This window comes from Sinocyclocheilus anshuiensis, unplaced genomic scaffold, assembly GCF_001515605.1.
Source record: "Sinocyclocheilus anshuiensis isolate Anshui unplaced genomic scaffold, SAMN03320099.WGS_v1.1 scaffold2041, whole genome shotgun sequence".
In the NCBI taxonomy this organism is placed as follows: Eukaryota; Metazoa; Chordata; class Actinopteri; order Cypriniformes; family Cyprinidae; genus Sinocyclocheilus; species Sinocyclocheilus anshuiensis.
In genome coordinates this window covers 455,308-478,805 of record NW_015541069.1, presented here as the reverse complement: position 1 = coordinate 478,805, position 23,498 = coordinate 455,308, and the positions used below count along the sequence as shown (strand labels likewise).

The 23,498-nt window shown below is 35.6% G+C and overlaps 1 protein-coding gene across 1 annotated transcript in view; it reads right to left on the bottom strand.

The window, feature by feature from the left end:
- Nucleotides 1-3,409: 3,409 nt before the first annotated feature.
- LOC107690673 (whirlin-like) overlaps nucleotides 3,410-23,498 on the bottom strand; it is a 67,430-nt gene continuing 47,341 nt past the window's right edge. Inside the window, exons 7-13 of the mRNA XM_016489064.1 lie at nucleotides 14,899-15,102; nucleotides 14,477-14,686; nucleotides 13,571-13,639; nucleotides 11,373-11,985; nucleotides 9,945-10,126; nucleotides 9,546-9,662; nucleotides 3,410-3,927 (exon numbers count right to left, since the gene is read on the bottom strand). Coding sequence (XP_016344550.1) covers nucleotides 3,745-3,927; nucleotides 9,546-9,662; nucleotides 9,945-10,126; nucleotides 11,373-11,985; nucleotides 13,571-13,639; nucleotides 14,477-14,686; nucleotides 14,899-15,102 — 1,578 coding nt within the window. The 3' untranslated portion in view covers nucleotides 3,410-3,744. The remainder of the gene's footprint in view (nucleotides 3,928-9,545; nucleotides 9,663-9,944; nucleotides 10,127-11,372; nucleotides 11,986-13,570; nucleotides 13,640-14,476; nucleotides 14,687-14,898; nucleotides 15,103-23,498) is intronic.

Sequence of the window (23,498 nt, the reverse complement as noted above, 5' to 3'; positions counted from 1 at the left end):
AAAAAAACAACAACAGCAGATGATTTGAATACTCTCAATGTCCAGCATAGCAGAACAAGAGAAATTCCAGTTACCTCATCTGTAAAGTTATTTTGAATTAAATCAGTAGTTTAAATAACATGATTGTGTCTGTTGTGTGGTCATGGCAATACTGTACATCCCTTTGTGAATATCAACTGCTTCATGTTGTTTTAATCCTGTGGTTTGGAAATAATAGTTACTAGTCTTTTATATAGACTTTGTTAAAGGCACAATATGTAATTTTCGACGCTAGAGGGCGCGTATTCCAAATAAACAAAGAGACAAAGGCGTAGTTTGATGACGCTGTGACTGAGTGTGGAATCATGGGAGTTGTGGTCTTCATCCCCACAGCCGATGCAATCCGACGGGACTCGGGCAGAAATCATGTTCATGGATGAGCTAATGATTTATTAACGTAGTAGAATGAAGCAGGGTGAGGCTGAAAGCTCGAAAACAGCGGAGCTTTTATTATGCCACAGTCGACCGCTTCCGCTCCTTCCGGTCGTGCGTATGTGGGGGAAAAAAGCAGCACTGTTTTATCATACTAGATACATTTGAAAGTTCTGTTATAATGCTACTCTGTGCAGTCGTCACCGGTCTATTAAAACGCACAATATATTATAATGTCTTTGGTGTTTCCATTTTTTCTACAAAACAGGAAATCGAGGGGTTATGACGTCATTGGCAGGCGACACAATGACACTATGGACACGCTCCGTGTCACTAGTTAAAATAGCTTATTTCTCTGGATTGAAACATTCTTCGAAACATTTGGGATAATGTAAGTACACAAGTCAGCAAAATATATAACATTGTTCTAGTGGTTTTTGGATATTTTAATAAAAAAATCTTACATATTGTGCCTTTAATATAGTAAAGCCTCCTTTGTTGACTTTCTATTTTTGTTTTACATCTTCAGCACTGAATAACTGTTCCATGTGTAGTAATGTAGTAATGTAGCATGATTGCTTCTTATGTTGTAATCTGTTATTTATTTACACTAAGAACACAAATTCATGCAGTGTAAATATACAATCTATATGCCATATTTAAATATATGTAACATGTTATCACATCAGAGGTTATGACGTGCAAACTATTGTCTTGTGCATATAGTAAAATAAACTGGCTTCTGTTAAACATCTCGTGATTACGACATTTGAGAGTTTGCATGCCATGCACATCACACATTAGGCTATTTCTCATAACATGATAGAAAATACATAGATCAGTTATAGTTCAGTTATAATATTATTCATTTGGTTTTGAGGCAGATGCATTTGAATGTTTATAAACATATATAACAGGTGAATATGTTGATATAAGAAAAAAAAAAAAACACAAATCGGAAGAAAAAAAATCAACTCTACCTTAACTCAGTCTCATCATCATTTTACTATTAAAGACATTTACAAACTGTTCAAAAATAATAGAGTTCAAAATAAGACTTTGAATGGTTTCACATTATTGCAAAAAGAGCTAAATTAATTGCAAAAAGTTGAACAAAAATATATGGCATAATAGGTGGAGATATAATATATTTAATAGGTACAATATAATACATTTAAATATAGCACCGCAAACCTTTGAAATTAAAACCATGTTCTTCATTTGAACACATGAGGGAGCCAAAACACTACTTCATCAGAGAACAGAGCCAGATGAACATATTTCTGGCTGACAACGGTATGATTTAACCAAGAAATAAAAATATCAATCAATTACAGGCATTTAATTCAGTCTTTAAATATTTATTTAAGTCTCTTTTCCAGTTTGGGATAAATCATACATCTTTCAGGCATTATATTGATACCCTCGGATTGTGCGCTGTCTTTATACAGTGTTGCTTTGCAATCAGCCTATATGATAATTTAGTTCCTGTAAAGTTACTATATTATGTGTGTTTCACATTGCAACGTACAACAAATGACAAGCAACAAATAAACAAAAATTATTTATAAACTTAAAGACAGACTATCTGCATAATCTGCACAGAACATCCTTTGGGGTTGAAAAACTAATATGCATATATATGTTATTATTCTAAGTGGTGATGTTTGGTTTCATATTTAAAGGTTTTGATGTTTTTGATGTAGTCATTGAAAACATTATATCAACAGTATGTGCAAAAAATATATATTACATAAAATATATACAGCTTTACATTATTTTACCTATGTACAATAGCTCTCTCTGTATGTTGCATAATCAGGAGCCATGCATTTACATATAACTGAAAAACTGCACATCTGATCTCTTCAAAAAATACTGCTATACACTTCTTCATTATACCTCTCTGTCTTTGAAGTATGCACAGATATAAGATCTTTAAAAAAACAGGCTGATTTGTGTGTGTGTGTGTGTGTGTGTGTGTGTGAGAGAGAGAGGGAGGGAGAGAGAAGAAAAAAGGGGGGAAAAAAACAGAATGAGAAAACATTGAGATACTCTAGAATCCTCCTCCTCTCTCCATCTGTCCAGAAATAACTCAGATCTCCATTCACATATTACAATAATAGTGTACTAATATCACTTCGCTTTACTACTTCCACTAAATTCAGTTCCTCTCATCATAAAATATGTTAAGCACCTTCGGAATCAAGGAAGAGTAACAAAACACCTTCAAAACAAAGACTATGCCATTTGATAATTTCATTCAAATGATATGTGATTTTCTGTTAAGAATTGTTGTAGCAAATCTGTATATATTGTGTATTAGCTATAATAAATATGAATTGAAATGAATGAATGATTTGATGATATATACACAACACTACCATTCAAAAGTTTGAGGTCAGTAAGTTTTTTTAATTAATACTTTTATTCAGCAAAGATGCATTAAAATTGATTAAAAGTGACAATAAAGACTTGTATATTGTCATATTAAAAAAAAAAATTCAAATAAATTGTTCTTTTGAACTTTTCATTCATCAAAGAAAATATTTAGCAGCACAACTGTTTTCAACATCGATAATAATAAGAAATAATAAGAAATGTTTTCTTGAGGACCAAATCAGCATATTAGAATGATTTCTAAAAAAATCATTTGAGAATAAAGACTAGAGTAATGGCTGTATAGAGTAAATAAACATACAGACCCCAAACTTTAATGGTAGTTAGTTAGAGAGAGAGAGAGAGAGATAGTTCAGATTTTGTTCTTCTCAGATACTAAAGGTTGTGTTATTTTAGATTTGAGATGCTGTTATAGTTTGAATTAGATTTTATTTTTAAGTTTTAGTAATTTTGTGTAGTTTTTATTGGGTTTTTTAATGCGTTCGTATAGTTTATTCATTTTTTTTTTATTTCAGTTTTTGTTATTTTAGTAAGTTAAACTAAATGTAAAAGATGTTTTAGCTGAAATGAAGTTTTTGTGTGTGTGTGTGTGTGTGTGTGTGTGTGTGTGTGTGTGTGCGCGTGTGTATATGGCACAGAATTGACAGACTTGTTATAACCCTGACCTCGTCCTATCAAACATTACCAACAGTCTTGGCTCTGCAGATCATCCTCTAGAACATACCGGGAATGTGTTCAGTGAACGTGTGTGGCAACTGCTCGTTGTTATAGCGAGAACACAGACGTAAGGTGGGTGTATTGCAGCTTTTGAACTCTCTAACCTAACTGTGACTCGGATATGACAAGCATGACTCATTCAGCCCCTCATGCGGACTTGACATTAAGTGCAAGGTCTTTGCAGTGGCGTCTAGTGAAACGCTCGAGGGACGACTTCTACAGAGCAGAGTTGAACTCAGCGATCAAAAAGTCAACATAGTCTTTGTCTTTGGTCTTAAAGGCCTCCGCAATGACCCGAGTCGCGTCCCGGTGCTCCATGCCTTTAAGTGACACGCCGTTCACCTCCAGAATCACCTGACCCACCCGTAACTGTCCCGAGATATGCACAGAGCCCCCCTTCTGGGAGACAAAAAGAGAAAGAGAGAAATAAGCAAAGGAAGTACTGCAGCTGTCTCAAACTTCCCGAAAAAGAGACAAGTGGGAAATGGGGGAGAAAATGACTGCTTGTTCTCTCAGATATGGCACTTCATATTGAGAGGTTATTAGCTGACCTCCTGTCAAAGCATAAAGATAAAGTGGCTGAGGACAGGTAGAAAGATTACCAAGATGAGTGTTCTGGTTGTCATCTTTTGTTGAGCTGGAGGGAGGCCAGTCTAATAGTGCTGCTACATTTAGGCCAACAAACTCCTCTAAGGTCCACAATCAGGTTACTCCATGAACTGATTACACCATGAAAGTGCCGCGACTGTCATTCAGTCCTGCTGGAGTCTGATCTAATTTGTCAACATTTATTACAATTGAACTCTCAACATGACACCTGAGCTGTACATGTCTCATAAAGACTGAATAGTGAATGCTCTCATAATGAACGTTTGATTAAAACCAAAGTGAATCTTAAGGAGTCTGGAAGTGTGGTAGCCATGGTTACACCTATGACATCGGCTCATTGTGCTGTGCTTTTCTTTCAGGTTGGATTCAATTCGTTACCATGTCAGATGACGTCTGAGATCTCACTCTAACATCACATACTGTATGATGCTTTAAAAATACTGCTTTTAAAAAACATAACGAATAGCCATTATGCCTGGTTTAGCTTTGAAATATGATCCACAGCACATTCTGTTTTAAAACAATTCACTCTAGGAATATGGCATTTTACTAAATGGAGAAATATTAGTATTACCCTGGTGTAGGGTATCAAGGACAATCAAGCACAAACCCATTTACTATTCATTAGCTTAAAGCTAGAAAATAAATCTCTTATTTTTCTAATAATTTTTCCTTCCTATGAAGGTCAGCATTTTCAGGAAAATCAAATAAGCAGAGGAATAATCTGATGGTATCAAACGGCACTTTAAAAAGCTTTTCTCTTCACAGTTGCTGTTTCTAATAGACCAGCCAACAAATTATGGTATGCTCAGGTCCTGCTGGGAAGTTCATGTTTAGGAATTTGAAAGTTGCAATTACGGCTTCAGGTGCAGTCATATCACTTTGTTTGAGGCAAGATAACGATGTACCTTACCCAAAAATACTACAATAAATAAAAGATGTTTTACCTATTTATATATTTTAATTTTATTTATGAAGTTGCCGTACACTTAATCATTATATATTGTATCATAATTGCACAATACTATTGTTTTTTGTACTATTGATTTTTTACATCCAACTTGCTAGTTTTATTGTAAATTAAATAATATACAAAATTTCCTACATTTCGCAAATTTCACAAACAAATTTACCCTCAACTGCCGACACTGCATCAATGTTTTATCACTTAAAGAAAATCCCACATTTCTCACTCACAATTGTGGTGCCATTCATGTGCGTTCAACTTAAAACTATAAATATGATCTTTCTAAAGTGACTGATGCACAGTGTTGGGCAGTAACTAGTTACTAGTAACTTAGTTACTGTAATAATATTACTTTTTGCAGTAACTAGTAGTGTAACTAAATACTAATAAGATTTCGGTAATAATATTACAGTTACCATCCATAAAACAGCTTAGTTACTTTTGATGCCTCGACTCCGGTGATTTAAAATCCAACAATCAAATAATTCCTAGATTTATTTTCATCATTTTCACGACTCGCACATGCATGTGATGTCCCCAGTGCAGCAGGCGAGCTTGGAATATGGTGATATTATGATGAGGCAGAAATATGTTGTTCGTAATATTCTAGAAGAATTTGATGTGGAAGATACACAGTTACAACTTCTGTGGGGCGTGAAGAAAAAGTAATGTAACTAGTAGTGTAACTAATTACTGTTGCCAGAAAGTAATAAGTAAAGTAACAATATTACCTTTGAAATGAGTAACTAGTAATGAGTAATATATTACATTCTTTGAGTAACTAGCCCAACACTGCTGATGCACCATTAAACAGATTCCTCCAGCCAATCCAATGTCAGCACACAAACTTGTAACAGGCAAGGAGTGTTTCTGATCGGCTAAATCGTGGGCTGCTTCCTAAACTCTTTTTGTAAGAGCCTAGGGTTTTCAAAGAGACAGGTGTGATGTCTCAGGACATTTTCTGGACAAAAGACCTGCACCTTTAATTATGAAACATGTCCAGATGGGTCTGTGACAGGCTTTGTTCTCCTGTGACCTTTCCAATGCTGAGATTTACAAATGCTGCTTGTGTAAATTGACAGTCTATGCAAATTTCACGGATACTCTACCAATCAACAAAGAATACAAATACAGCAACACCGCTACAGCACTTTGTCTTTGGTCAGCAGTATCAGACATCTCTATAAGCGCTATTAGATACAAGTTATCTTTTTTATTTATTTATTTTTCATCCCCTAAAGCTATAGTCATATCACTAGCTGCTTTATCCCAATGTGTTTTTAATATGCAAGCAAACATATTTCCGTGCAAAGCCACTTTGTGCCAAAGGGGAAATCTCACCTTCTTGTTGAGTGAACACAACAATGATAGAAGCAAGCACACAGACACGTGCACATAAACTGGTCCTGAATATGCTAATGTGCTCCATTAGCTAACAGATGCTGGGCTAAAGGTCATTAAAAAATGAGAGGAAAACAAACTGGCTCCTTTATATTTAAAACGCAGTGTTGGGCAGTAACTAGTTACTAGTAACTTAGTTACTGTAATAATATTACTTTTTGCAGTAACTAGTAGTGTAACTAAATACTAATAAGATTTCGGTAATAATATTACAGTTACCATCCATAAAACAGCTTAGTTACTTTTGATGCCTCGACTCCGGTGATTTAAAATCCAACAATCAAATAATTCCTAGATTTATTTTCATCATTTTCACGACTCGCACATGCATGTGATGTCCCCAGTGCAGCAGGCGAGCTTGGAATATGGTGATATTATGATGAGGCAGAAATATGTTGTTCGTAATATTCTAGAAGAATTTGATGTGGAAGATACACAGTTACAACTTCTGTGGGGCGTGAAGAAAAAGTAATGTAACTAGTAGTGTAACTAATTACTGTTGCCAGAAAGTAATAAGTAAAGTAACTATATTACTTTTGAAAGGAGTAACTAGTAATGAGTAATATATTACATTCTTTGAGTAACTAGCCCAACACTGCTGATGCACCATTAAACAGATTCCTCCAGCCAATCCAATGTCAGCACACAAACTTGTAACAGGCAAGGAGTGTTTCTGATCGGCTAAATCGTGGGCTGCTTCCTAAACTCTTTTTGTAAGAGCCTAGGGTTTTCAAAGAGACAGGTGTGATGTCTCAGGACATTTTCTGGACAAAAGACCTGCACCTTTAATTATGAAACATGTCCAGATGGGTCTGTGACAGGCTTTGTTCTCCTGTGACCTTTCCAATGCTGAGATTTACAAATGCTGCTTGTGTAAATTGACAGTCTATGCAAATTTCACGGATACTCTACCAATCAACAAAGAATACAAATACAGCAACACCGCTACAGCACTTTGTCTTTGGTCAGCAGTATCAGACATCTCTATAAGCGCTAATAGATACAAGTTATCTTTTTTATTTATTTATTTTTCATCCCCTAAAGCTATAGTCATATCACTAGCTGCTTTATCCCAATGTGTTTTTAATATGCAAGCAAACATATTTCCGTGCAAAGCCACTTTGTGCCAAAGGGGAAATCTCACCTTCTTGTTGAGTGAACACAACAATGATAGAAGCAAGCACACAGACACGTGCACATAAACTGGTCCTGAATATGCTAATGTGCTCCATTAGCTAACAGATGCTGGGCTAAAGGTCATTAAAAAATGAGAGGAAAACAAACTGGCTCCTTTATATTTAAAACGTCCTATAAAGTTATGACTAAAGATTAATCTACTGTCTTAATACTGTTAGATACACAGATAAGGGGTCTTTCTAATGGCGAAAGTATTAACTGTGTCATGAGTTATTTCTAATAAGAAAACTGGAATTGCTTTTCATGCAGAATCGTAATGATGAAGAGGCAGGTTTTACTGACCTAAGCATTTATGTGTCTATGAGAGAACAGCTTTTAAAAGCGTTTTGAAACCACATTATATAAGTTACAACTGTATCTTGCACCTTGATGGGTGTAATATCAGACATTCACTGTACATTAGCTACCCTTTCCATTATGGGAACAAAAGGTACTTTGTGGGAATAGTAATTCTAAGACTCTGTGATACTTTTATGCTAACATTTCATATTTATTACTGGAAACAGCTCAAACAGGGTCAAGCACAGAAACAAGTGCAAAGCAGATTAGGCTCATAGTTGATTTCAACAGAGTAGCATGTAGCTAAGATAACAATACAATATTCCAATAACATAGCACACATGGATTTGTGGTAAAATAGTTCAATTTTAATTAGACTGAACTATTTTTTAACAATGATTTTCACATTTATATAAACAACCATTCAAAGGTAAGATTTTTTTATATTTTTGGAAAAAAGTCTTTTATGCTCAGCAAGGCTGTATTTATTTGATAAATAAAAACAGTAAACAGTAATTTTGTGAAATATTACAATGTAAATTATATTCTTGATTTGACCCTCTAACTCTAGCACTCTCTATTCTAATTATATTCTTAAAAAAAAAAAAAACTTGTCCCTTTTAGACTTGCACTCTATTCATTTGCTTAAAAAATTCATTTGCTCTATTTCTTAAAAAAAAAAAAACTAACACTTGCTTTCTAATCTTTTTGTATTCTATCTTTTTTCTTTTCATTTATTATACAATTAACAAAAGCAAAAAGACCTCTAACACTAGCTTGCTCTATTCTTTTTCTATTCTATCTGTTTTCTTTTTATTTATTATATTATTTAAAAAACCCCAATCTGAACCAGAGACACTTTTATTTTTGATTTGTTTATTTTCAACATGTGTTCTAATTTTTTGACCCTGTTACACAGGTCATCTAGACAAATACTAGGGCACAACTCTAGTCCTGAGCACCAAATAATAAGCATAATCTGAATAGAAATGCTCTCCTTTTCCTTTTGTTCCTCTTCTACTTCACTTCCTCAGAGATTGAGCCTGTTGTGAACCATCAGTAAATTTTGAGTGATAATTTGACAATAAGAGCAGTCTTAAGTCATCAATCAAAACTCTGTTTGATCTTGTAGTAGGTCTCTAGCCCTTACTCTCAACACAAGTTTGCCAGTTGCTTCCATTGTCCTCATTTGTAAGTCGCTTTGGATAAAAGCGTCTGCTAAATGACTAAATGTAAATGTAAATTACAATGTTTTTAATTATTGTGCTGCTTAATATTTTTGTGGGAACAGCAATAATTATTTTTCAGGATTCTTTGATTAAAATAGAAATCTTTTGTAACAATACATTTCTTTACGCTCTCTTTTGATCAAATTAATGCATCATGGCTGAAGAGAAGTATTTATTTAAAAAATCTTATTGACTCTAACAGTAGCGTATTTATTTATACAATATTTTAAATGAGCTTGCTGATGCGCATTCTGGGATTGCTTTCAAAAAGCTAATCTTTCTTAGCTGTAACTTTGAACTTGAACCTATGTCTAGACCAGAGCGCTCTGACCCACCTGTATGGTCGCAATGCGTGGTAGAGGCTGTCTGGTGTTAGCACCCACTTCTACAGCAATACCCAGTGTACTGGCACATTTGGGCACCCGTACAAGTGTAGGCTCCATTATTCCCATCTAAAACAATGACAAACAGGGACGCCACTTCAGACGTCACACTCAATAAGAAAGAAAAAGACAGAGATTTCAAGGATGGTGGAAGACATGAATAAAGAGTTTAACATGAAATTTAGAGCTAAACCAAAACCTTCTTTTAACAGCAGCAGGGTAAACAATACTAAATCCCTACAATGCGACATTAAGACATACAGTATATACTTCTGTATAATGGCTATTTACATGATGAAATGACACTAACTCATTTAAACGACAGAAGATAACTTGTCGTTGATCTCTCACCTGTTTTGCGGAGGCCTGTGCAAGTCCTTCTGCTCTGCGTGTGCCACCTGTGACCTGGAGGAATGGAGCTTTACCTGGTCGAGGGCTGCTGTCCTTACTCAACCCCCCAGCCTCTGCGATATCCACTCCACTGTCCTCACTCAGAGTCTGTCCGCTGTCTGACAGCTGGGACAGAGTGGCTCCTGGGAATACAGACAAATGAGCACACAAAGCCATAAATAACCACACAATTTAGCTTTCACAGATTAGAGATCTGCATTCAGAATTTATGTGGACCTCACACATTATTTGGATCTGAAAAGAGTTATAGAAGCTGGACCTATTAGGGCTGTCAATTTAGTATGTTAAATTAGTGTGATTAATTATTTTAGATGAATGAGATGCCCTATGACTATACTGTATGTACAATTTGTAATAAGGTATCCTGCCATCTGAGAAATTAAAGCCTTGAGTACCTACTTTATCTTTAGCCACTCTTTTTAGTGTGTTTTCAATAGGGCTGTTATCAATACAGATTACCCTGATTCAATTTGATTGTGATTCATGTTGTCATATTTCCATTTTGTTTGTGTATTTTCCATTTTTTCTCTCAGCAAATGCAGTAAATTATACTTCATAACAACTATCAAACTGCTATTTGTTATATAACAGATATATACATTATAATCATCACCACAACCAAAAATGCTTTGTGAATATCAAATGAAGTCAACTAACACTTCTTGTGAAAAACTAACAGTTGAAAGTTCATGCCTTTATAAATGATTCAATCATTTGTCCATGAATCACATTACACTGGTTGTGCTGTATGTTTTTGATTCACTAAAAAGATTTGTTTTAAATGATTCATGTGTCTGTGAACCAAACTACACTGGGTACACTGTACATTTTTGAATGGTTATAAACATTTGTTAAAGATTTGTACAAGAGTCAAATGTCTGTGAATGTTTGGTTTTAGGATTCTAATAATCCACTTGAGATCATTCAAATAAAGATCTAAGATTTAAAAATATTGATATATGGTATTTAATCAGTTTAATCAACATACCACATAATTAATTTAATTACTGTAATCAATCAGCAGCCCTAATATCTATTTAAAAACATGCATTGATCCAAACAGGTAAACTAGATTTAAGTGCTAACTTAAATAGTTTGTCCAAAAATTTAAATCCTATCATTATTTACTCGTTGCATGTTGTTCCAAACCTGTATGAATGTTTTCTTCCATTGTACATAAAAATATATAAAGAATATTTTTAATAAATGTCCACTGTATACAGTGGAAGTCAATGGTAACCAAAGCTTTTGTGTTCCACAGAAGAAAGTCATACAGGTTTGGAATGACATGAGGGTGAGTAAATGATGACAGAATTTTCATATTTGGCTGAACTATCTCTTTAAGACATAATCTTAGAGTGTCTTCACCTCGTAGTTGGGGCTGAGGCTTTTCCTCTGTCGTCTCTGGCTCAGGGTGTAGTGGGCTGGTCTGGGTGGCACCACAGCTTTGTGTAGAGGGGGAGCCCTCGAGCTTCTCTGGGCTACAGGGGGGCGGCGCAGGCATTAGCAGTGAAGGCGAAAGGGATGGAGAGGAGCGTGGAGAGATCATGGGGGTGCCCTCTCTAGAACGATTTGGAGACTCTAGGTGCGGGGAGAGCACTGCCGCCTGCCTGCTCATTAGAAACTGAACCAAATCTCTACATGGTGGTCCAGAAGAAGGGCTAGCATGATAAGATGACGATCGTGGAGAGCTGTGATGGTGAGAGCAGGGTGGAGGAGTGTGATGGACAGAGCAGGTGGAAGCAGTGTGGTGGATAGTACATGGGGAGGTGTGAGCAGAGCAGGGTGAGTGCGAGTGTGAGTGTGAGAAATTGTGGGTGTGGTATTCCTGATGCCGCCTACAGGGGGCGGTAAAGAGCAGGTTGCTCTGGGACAGCTTGGACGAAGGTCGTTTGGTCTGATTTTTAGGGCTGGCATGTCGAACAGGTGGAGGTGGAGGCTTGAACGAGGGGGGTGACTCGGATGACGGCTGCATCTTGTCCTGAAATAAAACATAAACGTACTGTCTATATTTATCTCCTCACTGTTGCTTTCAAATACTAAGACAGGCAATTAAAGGATGCATTATCATTGAGGGAGGTTATGATAACGCTGAGAAAGAAAAAAAAAGACATCCTGACATTTAAACGATTTTAAAAGGTGACATTTCCTTCTAAAATGTCTGCACATTATGAAATTAACAGATGATAGAGTTGTCTCTATGTACAACCATTTAGCATTAGCACACGTTTATGACAAGATGGTCAATTACGGATTCATCCAAGATAATCATTTATGATTACAAGAGTTAATGTTGGGCTACTGATGCTTAATTAAATGAGCACAAGAAAGGGAAGGATAATAATCCATTGAACTCAACTCAATCTTCAGCAAATTGACTAGATAAAAAGAAAATCTGTCACATGGCTGTGTTCTGAATTAGAACCTAACAGCATATATTTAATGTTACAAATATTTTATGATGTTACCATGCAATTTCTGCAAAATTGACTGGCATCAGGTGTGCAACAAGCTCCTTTGTCTGGTATATGCTACTCCACGTTTTCGGGCAGTGTACAGTAAAATTACATTGGATACAGTGTGAAGGTTTGCAATGTTGGATCAACTACTGAAAGTAAAAGCATATTTTTATTACATATTAAATTAATTGCACCACCATTCAGAAGTTTGAGCTCAGCGAGATTTAAAAAATTAATACTTTTAAACAAAGTATGCATTAAACTGATCAAAAGTGACAGTAAAGGCTTTGTTACAAAAAAATACAATAAAATAAAATTTCCACAAAAAAGCAAAACACACACAAAAAACAGTTTTCACCAATAATAATAACAATAAATGTTTGAGCATTAAATCAGCATTTTAGAATGATTTCTGAAGGATCATGTGACACTAAAGACTGGATTAATGGCTGCTAAAAATTCAGCTTTGCCATCACAGAAATAAATCACACTTTAAAACATATTAAAATATAAAACAGTTATTTTAAATTGTAATAAAATTTCAAAATATAATTTAATAATATAGTATTTTCTGTATTTTGACTTCTTTCAAAAATATTTAAAAATCTTATATCAAACCCAAACTTTTGAACAGCAGTTTAAATGTCGATTTTAGTGTAATTACTTGTTATTAATGAATTTTGTGCCTTTTTTCATTTTATTTTTCAGATTAAATTTCTCTTTGGGGGCTGACTATTGGAAACAGGCCCGTATTCAACACATTCTTACAAAGAGGTCAAGTAGAGGTGTATTGTATATATACACTGCCTCTACTACATTTCAAATGACTGATCTATCAATCTTTGAAATTACAAAAATACAGGTGTATGTATTCATCCAAAAGCAAAATAAATCTTAAATATAAAGATTTTCTTAGGTTTACAGGGGATGTGACAGTCTTTGTATTTTAGGGATAAATGTTTTGTGTTCCTAGTCCTAAATCATGTCCCTTTCTTTTCTTGTTACATTCAAGCATAAAAATACAAAAGCCATTTTAATGCTGACAGCTTTTACTCCACAAAACGTAACAGTGTGCAGACACACAGCAGACAAACGTAAACAACTCACCAGAGCAACATCAGGAAGAGAATTTAGACTCTCAAGTGGCATCAAACTCCCATCCAACCTGCACTCACTCTATTAAGGCAAAGCAAAAAAACATAAACAATCACTGAAATGACTCGGGTGTACACAGCAACAATCACTCCAGAACGAAATACAATCAAAAAGATGTTTGAGTTTAAGAAACCCATGCTACACTTGAGATACAGCTCTTCATTTCTCATCAGTTCAGCTCAATTACGGCTTGTGTGGGTGAGATTTTACAATAATGCTTGGAATCAAATCATGCAATTACCAAGACACAGCAGATCAGACCAATCAATGCAGGCACAGTAGAAGTCAGACTGAGAAAAGTTAGATATTACAAATACAAAAAAGATTCCTCTCTCATCAAATATTGGAATAGAACATTGAAAGCTATGAATAAAAAACTAAAAAATAACTAGTTTTTATACATCAATATTTTTCATGCATACACTAAAACTTTTGGGGTCCAACGTTTTTAAAGAAATTTAAAGAAATAGCTTTTACTGTATTTTGACTTGTTTCAAAAACTTTTGAATGGTAGTGTGTATGTTGGTTTTAGTGTTATTTCTTTTAGTTTTGTGTATTTTTCCAATTTAATTTTATTCGATTTTTTCAAGAAATTAATAGTTGTAAACAGTTCAAATAAATGCTGTTCTTTTGAATTTTCTAGTCATTGAAGAATCCTGAAAAAAAAATCCCGAATACAGTTATTGTAATAATATTTCTTAATATTACTGTTTCATTCAGGGTTTGTACTCTTACCCAAGTGGAAATTTAAAAGTAGCACTTATAGTAATATTTAAATGGGGAATCTGTACTTTAATTCTGTCATGCTAATATTCACAGCACTGCACAACACCTAATGATGCGCGCAAAGCCACGTGCCTTGTTGTAGCTGGGGACTGCAGTGGTCAGCTGGCAGGCAGAAGGAATGTGGTCCTCTGGATGGGTGACGCAGATAGAGTCAGGGTGCAGGAGGCCCGAGCCTCCGTGCCGAGCTCTCCACGCCTCCATCTCGCGATGTAACACTTGCCCGTCGAATCGCTCCAGATCCTGCGGAGCGATCAGAGTCCGCACCTCAGCCAGCAAGGACAGCTGGGGAGCGGGAACAGCCAAGAGATCATTAAATGAAACACCTGAAATCATTCAAAATATAAAAATTTTTCACTTAAATACAATGCTAACATTAAAACTAAGAGTTTTCAGTGACATTGTGCATTAAATTACAAAGATGCTGGCATAGACCATGGCTTTATGGGTTGTTAGCAATTCTTCAGAGTTTTTTTTTTTTTTGCTGTCAGTCTCACCTTGGCATGTGTGTTGAAGAGTTCAAACAGGGCCATGGCCAGAGGCTCTACCCCGATGTGTCCACGCTGGTACTCTTGAATGTAATAGCTCATGGTCTGTCTCTCTGTCTCTGTCAGAAGTATGTATGCCTGCTCCTCCAGTGAGCTCCAGGCTCCTGTGCGTACCACTCCAACTGCTGGTACAACAACTTTACAACAGATTGACTGCAAAAGAGAGAAGATAAAACTATAGAGGGTGTGTCTACATGTACAATGTTGTACAGGCATGTAAAATCTCTTATTGTCCAATCATACGTTTGCATCAAAGATGCCTTCATTTGTTTGATTTTTAATCATATTCTTTCATTTGTATCCTTCACTGCATCTCAGAACAACACACACCAGTGTTTTGTTACTAAATGAATCAGTGTTTTTGAACTTATTCATTCATAATCAGCCATTTAAATGTAGTATCATTGAGATATCATTATAGTTTTTATTAATACCTTTTATTTTTATACTTTCCAATTTCAGTTTAATTTTAGTTAAAATTTTGGTTCTGTATTTTTGTCATTTTTATTAATTTCAGTTTTTTTTTAAATATGCCTATATAGTTTATATTCTTATTTTATTTCAGTTTTAATTTTAGTTATTTTAGTGCATCAATATTTAGGTAGACAAAATGAAAATGAGAAATGTCTAGCTGAAATAAAGTAAGTTTACTTTTTTATTTTACTTCAGTTAATTTTAATTTTATTTCAAGCATTAAATTCTTTTTCTTTTTGGTTTTAGTTTTAGTTAACTATAATAACCCTGTTTTGAACAAACTGTTTTAATGAATGATTCAATGACTCATAACGATAAGACTTACCACCACCTACTGGTGGTTTTAGTTTTATACACAAATTTTTTATATCATTTCCTATATCAATATTCAAAATTCTATTAAACAAATCTGTTATTTTAGTTATTTTAATGTATTATTTTAAATGCTATTTTAATTAGTTTTCCATGACAAGGAGGCAGCTTCCCGCAATAGAAAGTCAATGGAGAGCGTTGGATTGTTTTCCCCCCCGGTGGGCGTGGTCTTCAGATTATGACGCGTTGCGCTCTGTCTCTATAACAGAGTATTTCTGTGCCAAATACACACTTCCGGGTTTCTTACAAGTTTCGGAAAGTTTTTTTTCGATCGTGGCTCTTCGTGACGTAATGAAGGGTGGAACTCCTTATATGGGCATTTCTCCCGGAACAGTGCCCCCGCACACACATCGACCAGAGCGAGAGCAAAAGCGCGCCCATCAATGCGCTTCATTCAGCAGCGCTGCATGGGACTCGCTCGGGAAGAATGTCTCTAAAGAGGTGTGTTTTTGGTTGTAAGGGAACGATAACCTTGATCAGCTTCGTAAAGAACCCAGCATTACGTGAATGGTGGATGCAGTTTGTTTTCCGGGGCAGCAACGGAGTTTCGCAAGTGTGTTTGTTGATGAACGTTTTATAAACAATGCCCAGTTCGACGCTGGATTTGCACATCGTTTGATACTGAAAGATGGAGTGGTCCCAGCTATAAAAGATCCCGGTAATGATTCAGAACTGCAGATGGTAAGTGAAACTGCATCAAATGTCTGTGTTTTGTTGGCAATCGGTGCTCAAGTGCTCGTCACTCTTTAGTTCCGCCCACGGCGCGCCTCCAGGAGCTCGACTGTTTTCGGAGAGAATCGTAAACCTGTATCTTTCTTTTATAAATATGATAAAACTAAAGACTTTATGGAGATATGAAGGATGCAGTACTACTCTATAGGTACTCAAGATTAATATGAGATTGGGTGAAATTGTGTGTGTTAGGTCCCCTTTAAGTATAGTAACCCTGAAACAATCTCATAGTGTTGTTTATGCTATTGTAATTTTTGAGAATCGTAAACCTGTATCTTTCTTTTATAAATATGATAAAATTAAAGACTTTATGGAGATATGAAGGATGCAGTACTACTCTATAGGTACTCAAGATTAATATGAGATTGGGTGAAATTGTGTGTGTTAGGTCCCCTTTAAGCATAATAACCCTGAAACAATCTCATAGTGTTATTTATGCTATTGTAATTTTTAACTTCTACTCACAAATTAGCATTTAATCACTAAATGCTTGCTTGTTAAGCTCACAAGAATTTTTTAGATCATTTTGCAAGATGTTATAATGTCTTGGAAGCCTCTCTGACACCCTTAGGAGATATTTCGTATTAAAACGCTTTCTTTGAAGTCTGGGAAAGCAGCTAGCTTTGGTTTCGGATACAGCTAAGGTTACTAATTTATTTTCATAACTGAAAATAAACAAATAGTGGCATGTAGTGATACAGTGGTATAAAACAGTTGTGCAATCATTAGTCACACTGTGTAGTTGATATGAACTGTTGTAATGTGCATGTTCAGGTCAGTGTGTGGGTAGCAGGCACTCATGGGAAAGAGAGAATAGCAGCTGCAGGACTGCATCACTGAGACCGCACCAGTCAGCCATGTCTAATATGTAATGCTACATACCCTAGAGTAACAAACTCTCTCTCTCGCTCTCTCTCGCTCTCTCTCTCTCTCGCTCTCTCTCTTATACAGCTAGTTATGCACCTTCTCTTTGAAAACATGCCCCTTCTCTGCTTACTACTTTTAGATGTTCTCCTAAATCAAACCTATATCAAAATAACTCCAATCTCTGTCAACAAGCTTCCTCTCTCTCACTCTTCCTGCCTCTATCCAATTCGCTCCACATCTCCCAGTGCTGCTATTGCTATAAAAAACAACAAACACTGAAACACCATGCATTGTATATCTATGCCCCCAGGTGTCTAGCTGGTGACTTAGTGGGAGAAATAAAATCGTCAGGTAAGAATCCTTTTTAAAGACATTCGGAACACAAACCTTCAAAAGTTTAGCGTGAGAGAAAATAGGGACATATCTCTTCTACAACACAGAGCAGTGGTTCTCAACTGGTGGGTAATAACCTTAAAAAGGGTCTGATATGGTCTCAGACAGCAGTATAAAACAATGCTAAATGCATCTAATCACACATGGTTATTCATTTTTAACAGGAAGGTGAAAACGCTTTACCTGTATTTTGTTGCTGACATCAAAGTTTGTGCATCCAAATTAACTTGTAAAACGATGATAATTCATTTTGAAATCATTTTGAAACCAAATACTCAAACTATTAACTTTTCTGAACCCACATCATGGTAAAAAAAAATTAGTATATTGTTAGTCAAGTTCATGGTGATACTACATTTTAGTGTTACGAAATGTAAGAGTAATTTTGTTTGCTTACAATAAATAACTTTGGTTTGTATTCAGTTGCCATCTAATGTCCAATGTAAATCTAAGTCGTGAAGGAAAACCATTTGAGAACCACTTACATATGTCAGTATTTGTGAGAGGAATGCTGTCTACGATAGACGAATACACACTTGAGTTTTTTCATATTAAATTAATACTTTTATTTATTAAATTGATTGAAAGTGACAGAAAATACTTTTACATTGTTACAAAAAATATATATTTCAAATAAATGCAGTTCTTTTAAACTTTCTATTCATCAGAGAATTCTGAAAAATGTATCACAGTTTCCACAAAAGTCACAAGAGTTCCTAATAATAGTAATATTACAATGATTTCTGAAGGATCATATGACACTGAAGACTGGAGTAATGGCGGCTGAAAATTTAGCTTTGCTATCCATCACAGGAAAACAATTACATTTTTAAATGTATGAAAAAAAGAGTAAAAAGTCATCTTAAATCAATAATATATCATAATAATATTACTGTTTTTATTGTACTGTATTTTTGATCAAATGCATGAAGCAATGTAAAGCGTAAGAGACTTCTTTCAAAAACATTTGTAAAAAAAAATGTTATTAACCCTAACATTTTTGAAAAGTACTGTATGTGCTACAGATTGATTAAAGTGCAATAGACATGAAATAGGAAGAGAAGAGATCAGAGATCAGTGAATGAGAATGAGACACATAGAGAAGAGACAGGTTTGCTCTGACAAGCATTGTGGTATGCTTGCAAAATCAATACTTTTTTGTATTCAGTCGCATCTGTCCTTGAGCGCTCTCATTTGAAGAAAAACAAAGAAATCCCTTCCTCAAGGATTTCCTATTCTCTTTCTCTACTCACATGCGGTCAGTGGTACAAACTTCTACATTGGTTCTTCATTGCCAACTCATGATCAAATTCAAAATATTCAGCATGACTGTAACACAGACAGCCTAATTCATCGAATTGTTGTGTCTCTTTTCAGTGTTCTACACAGTGCTAATGCATGTTTTCAGCCTGCCGCCATCAGAAAGTACATGTCCTTCTTTCTCACCTCACACCATGGCAAACCTCATAATCAGTGTGATTGCTGTATAAATAACTGAGAATAGTTGGCTATTAGTTGCAAGGTAGAAGTGCTTATGTCAACAGCTTATTAGAGTACCCGACACCTGTGCCTCATTTATAAAATGCATATGCGATCAGATTTGATCCTAAATTTCATGGTTTTTACATTACACTACATTACAGTGAAGAACAAATAGGAATTTATAAAGAAAGAAACTGGCATGAAAATATGTTTAAGAATGATATATGCTAACCGAAAAGCATGCTAGCAAATGTTTTTGAAGAAGAGAAGTGGAAAAAGAATGTGCATGTTTATTCAACACATGCTGATTACTATACAGAAATATTTCAATAGCTATACACCCTAAGCAGCCAAAGATGTAAAAATATTTTATACCGTAAAAATATTTATAATGTTACAAAGGATTTCTATTTTCTATTCTTACATTTTTTTTTTAAATATATAATTTTATTTAGATTTTTTTATCATTTTAATATTAAAATTTAGCTTTGCCATCTCAGAAATAAATAAAATTTTAAAATGCATTAAAATTGAAAACAGTTATTTTAATTTGTAACAATATTTCACACTGTCAGTTTTACTGTATTTTTGATCAAATAAATGCAGCCTTGGTGAGCCTAAGAAACTTTCAAAAACACAAAAAATCTTTCAGACTCCAAACTTTTGAATGATAGTGGAGATATACTTCAGACTTTTGATAAATCGTTCAAAGGAACATTTGGGAGATTATCAAACATTCACATTTAGCGTGATTTACGTACATCTGCCGCCATCACTACTGCCATGGTGGGGAATGATGGCGCCGTTGTGTGTGGCGTGCCGTCTGTCGCTTGGTGTGGTGTTAAGTTTCTTTATTTTTAATGTTTTATTCGACGCAGTGTACTTCGCTGGTACTGACATATGACCGTTTATCGCTTTTAAACCTTCAAGTCATTTCAAGCAAACTGCTCAATCAAGTGCAAAACAGCTCTTATTATGTTCCCCCACCCATACTGATGTCCATTCCTGATTGTCTTCGCCGTTGGCCGTGCTCCCTTCCGGCGAGAAAGCGCATGAGATGACGGAATCTTCACTGGGCCTCAATGCGGAAGGCTCGGACCGGAATCGTTTCATCCACCGGCGCTCTCTGGAACCAGTACGAGAGTGGATTACTCCCTTGTTTCCCACCGCCGCAGTTTCATGCGCGGGTCATTGCTCTCCCCGTTTTCACCGTGGAGGAGTGCACACGGGACATCTCCAATGCAGTCCGCGGGCAATGCAGTCAGTGGAGTCCAGCGAAAACCCCCTACGGCTAAAGATGGCCTTGATCAACGCCAGATCGGTGATAAACAAAACTTTTATTATCAATGATTTTATTTCTTCCCGTGACTTGGATTTCGTCTTTCTTACTGAAACCTGGCTCACGACTGGGGACTTAAGCCCCTTTTCTGAACTGCTACCTACAAACTGTTCTTTCTTCAATTCTCCTCGTACTACGGGCCGGGGTGGAGGCTTGGCCTCCATCTATAAAGACACTTTTCACTGTCACTCTGTCTCTTTTAATGAATACAGCAGCTTTGAATTGCAATTATTTGCTCTGGAACTTTCTGATCCATTCTTGATAGCAGTGATTTACCGTCCTCCAAAATATAACAAGGACTTTTTAACTGATTTTGCAGATTTATTGGGGGAATTCATACCGAAATATGATAAAATTCTAATTCTGGGAGACTTTAATGTTCATGTTTGCTGCACTGATGACCATTTAGCTAAGGATTTCATCAATTTATTACATGCTTTTGATGTAGTTCTACAGGTCAATGTACTTGATTTAGCATTATCGCATGGTTTTTCTCTCTGTGACCTTGAGGTTTGTGAAAATGGTTTTTCTGATCACAAGACTGTGATGTTTATGGTTCCTTGTGTCTCAAATATTTCTAAGCATACTCCATCTGCTCGCCAGTCCCGGCTAATTACTTCTACCACCAAAAATGATTTTTCTCTAGCTTTCTGTGAAGCCACTTTATCCCTGGATGATTCTCAAATAGATTTGAGTGCTGAAGAGCTCCTATCCAGGTTTAATTCTATCTCTTGGACTCAGTGGCACCTTTAAAGACCTTACAACGAAAACCTAGGTCAGAGCCCTGGATAGACGATACAATACGCTCGCTCAGGAAGTGTTGTAGAAGAGCTGAGCGTAAATGGAAAAAAGACAAACTCCAGGTCTCTTTTGAAATACTAAGTGATTCGTTATTGCAATACCAGAAAGCAGTCAAAGCAGCAAAATCTAGATATTTTTTAGAAATCATTACTAAAAACTGTCACAGGCCAAAAACACTTTTCACTATTATCAATACTACTATAAACCCCTCTGTGTGTTTGTTTCCTGAAATGTCTTCATCTATGTGTGAAGCTTTTCTTAATTTTTTTGTTAATAAGATAAGTAATCTAAGAATGGGGATAACTCCTTCTTCCTTCTTCGATCCCTCTTTGCCCCGTTTGTAGTGCTGCTTTTAGTCATTTTAAACCCATTTCTGGCACTCATCTTCAAGAAATAGTGGATCAGCTTAAGCCTTCTGGCTCTTCTATTGATATAATTCCTCCATATTTTCTTAAGCAAGTTTATGATGTAGTTGGTCCACAGCTCTTGATTATGATAAATCGCTGCTTAGAAACCGGCATTGTTCCTGACTTCTTAAAACATGCTACAGTCCACCCCTTGCTTAAAAAACAGAACTTAGACCCCACAGTGTTAGCTAACTTTAGACCTATCTCAAATTTGTCATTTATCGCTAAGATTTTAGAGAAAATTGTCCTACAGCAATTGCAGGGTTTTCTAGATGACAACATGTCAGACTTTCGAAATCCTTCATCACTTGAATTAAGATTATAATATTTTTAATTTTAAAGGAGACATTGGATGCAAAATATCTTCATTTGCATATAAATGTATCTTAGCTGTGTGTGGACACAACCACCCTACAATGATAAAAATTCACTCCTTTTTTTATCCCCCAAAAACCTCAATTATAATTGAGAAAGAGTCTCAATTATAAAGCCATTTTGATTTTGGAGTGAATACCAGCGCTCTCTTCCACCTTCAATACCACGATTGAAGTGAGACCCTTGAGCAAGGCACCAAACCCCCAACTTTGTTGGTGTGTGTTTACGGTGTGCGTTCACTGCTGTGTGTGTGCACTTGGATGGGTTAAATGCAGAGCACAAATTCTGAGTATGGGACACCATACTTAGCCATATGTCAATTCAATTCACTTTCACTAAATTTGTTTATGTCTGGCTGCGCAAATCATTTTACTCCAGGCAGCTTTCTGAATGAGGGACAATTCAAGGCAGGTTTTGTTAAAAAGTTAAAACTCAAGGATGGATCAGTACCCATTATTCATGATTCAGCTATTGCTGAACTGAAAAATTTCTAGCTGTTCTTCAAATACGAAGAGTCGTAGTGATTTATATGAAGTACTGGACAATGCAATGGCAGTGACTATGGATGCTGATGTCACCAGGTCTGACTTTGTTTATTGATATTAGTTATGACTCAGAGCTGGATGCAGGACTAAGGGAGTTACGTCAAGAACAGCAAGATGAGACAGACCCTCTCTGATCATGATAATTTGATGAATCACATTAGACAATCAAACAATCTATAAAAATATGTGCAAGTGAGAGATGCTGTTCTCTGTAAAAAACACTGTATTGATTTTTAAAGAAACAGTTCACTCAAAAATGTAAAATTAGTATTTTAATTTTTTACATAAACATACAAATTACTACTAAAGTTTGGGGTCAGTATGATTTTTAAATGTTTTTTTTTGTTTTTTTTGAAGAATGAATGCTGTATCAGATGCAGGTAATCAGACTCACTCAATCCATCTCTCTCTAATAGATACTTGACTCTACATAATACAGTGAGCTTTTAATAAAGTAATACAATAAGCTTTCAATGAAGCAACTTAACGTTTCTTCATTACTAATACTAAAGTGACGTTTTCGAATTAGTAACAGAGGCTTGGGCTCAGCTGTCAACTGTCAACTTGAGATTTGAATCCATGGCAGAAGGAAGTATAGTTATGCATACAAAATGTTTTTTAAGACACTCTATGGTTGTTTCTTATTTATTTACACAACAGCTCCGTCGAACTGTTGTATAAACGCCACATCACACGAGTACCCATGTGATATCGCTCTATATCAGCATGGCTGTGATTATCTACAGCCAAATGTGTATATAT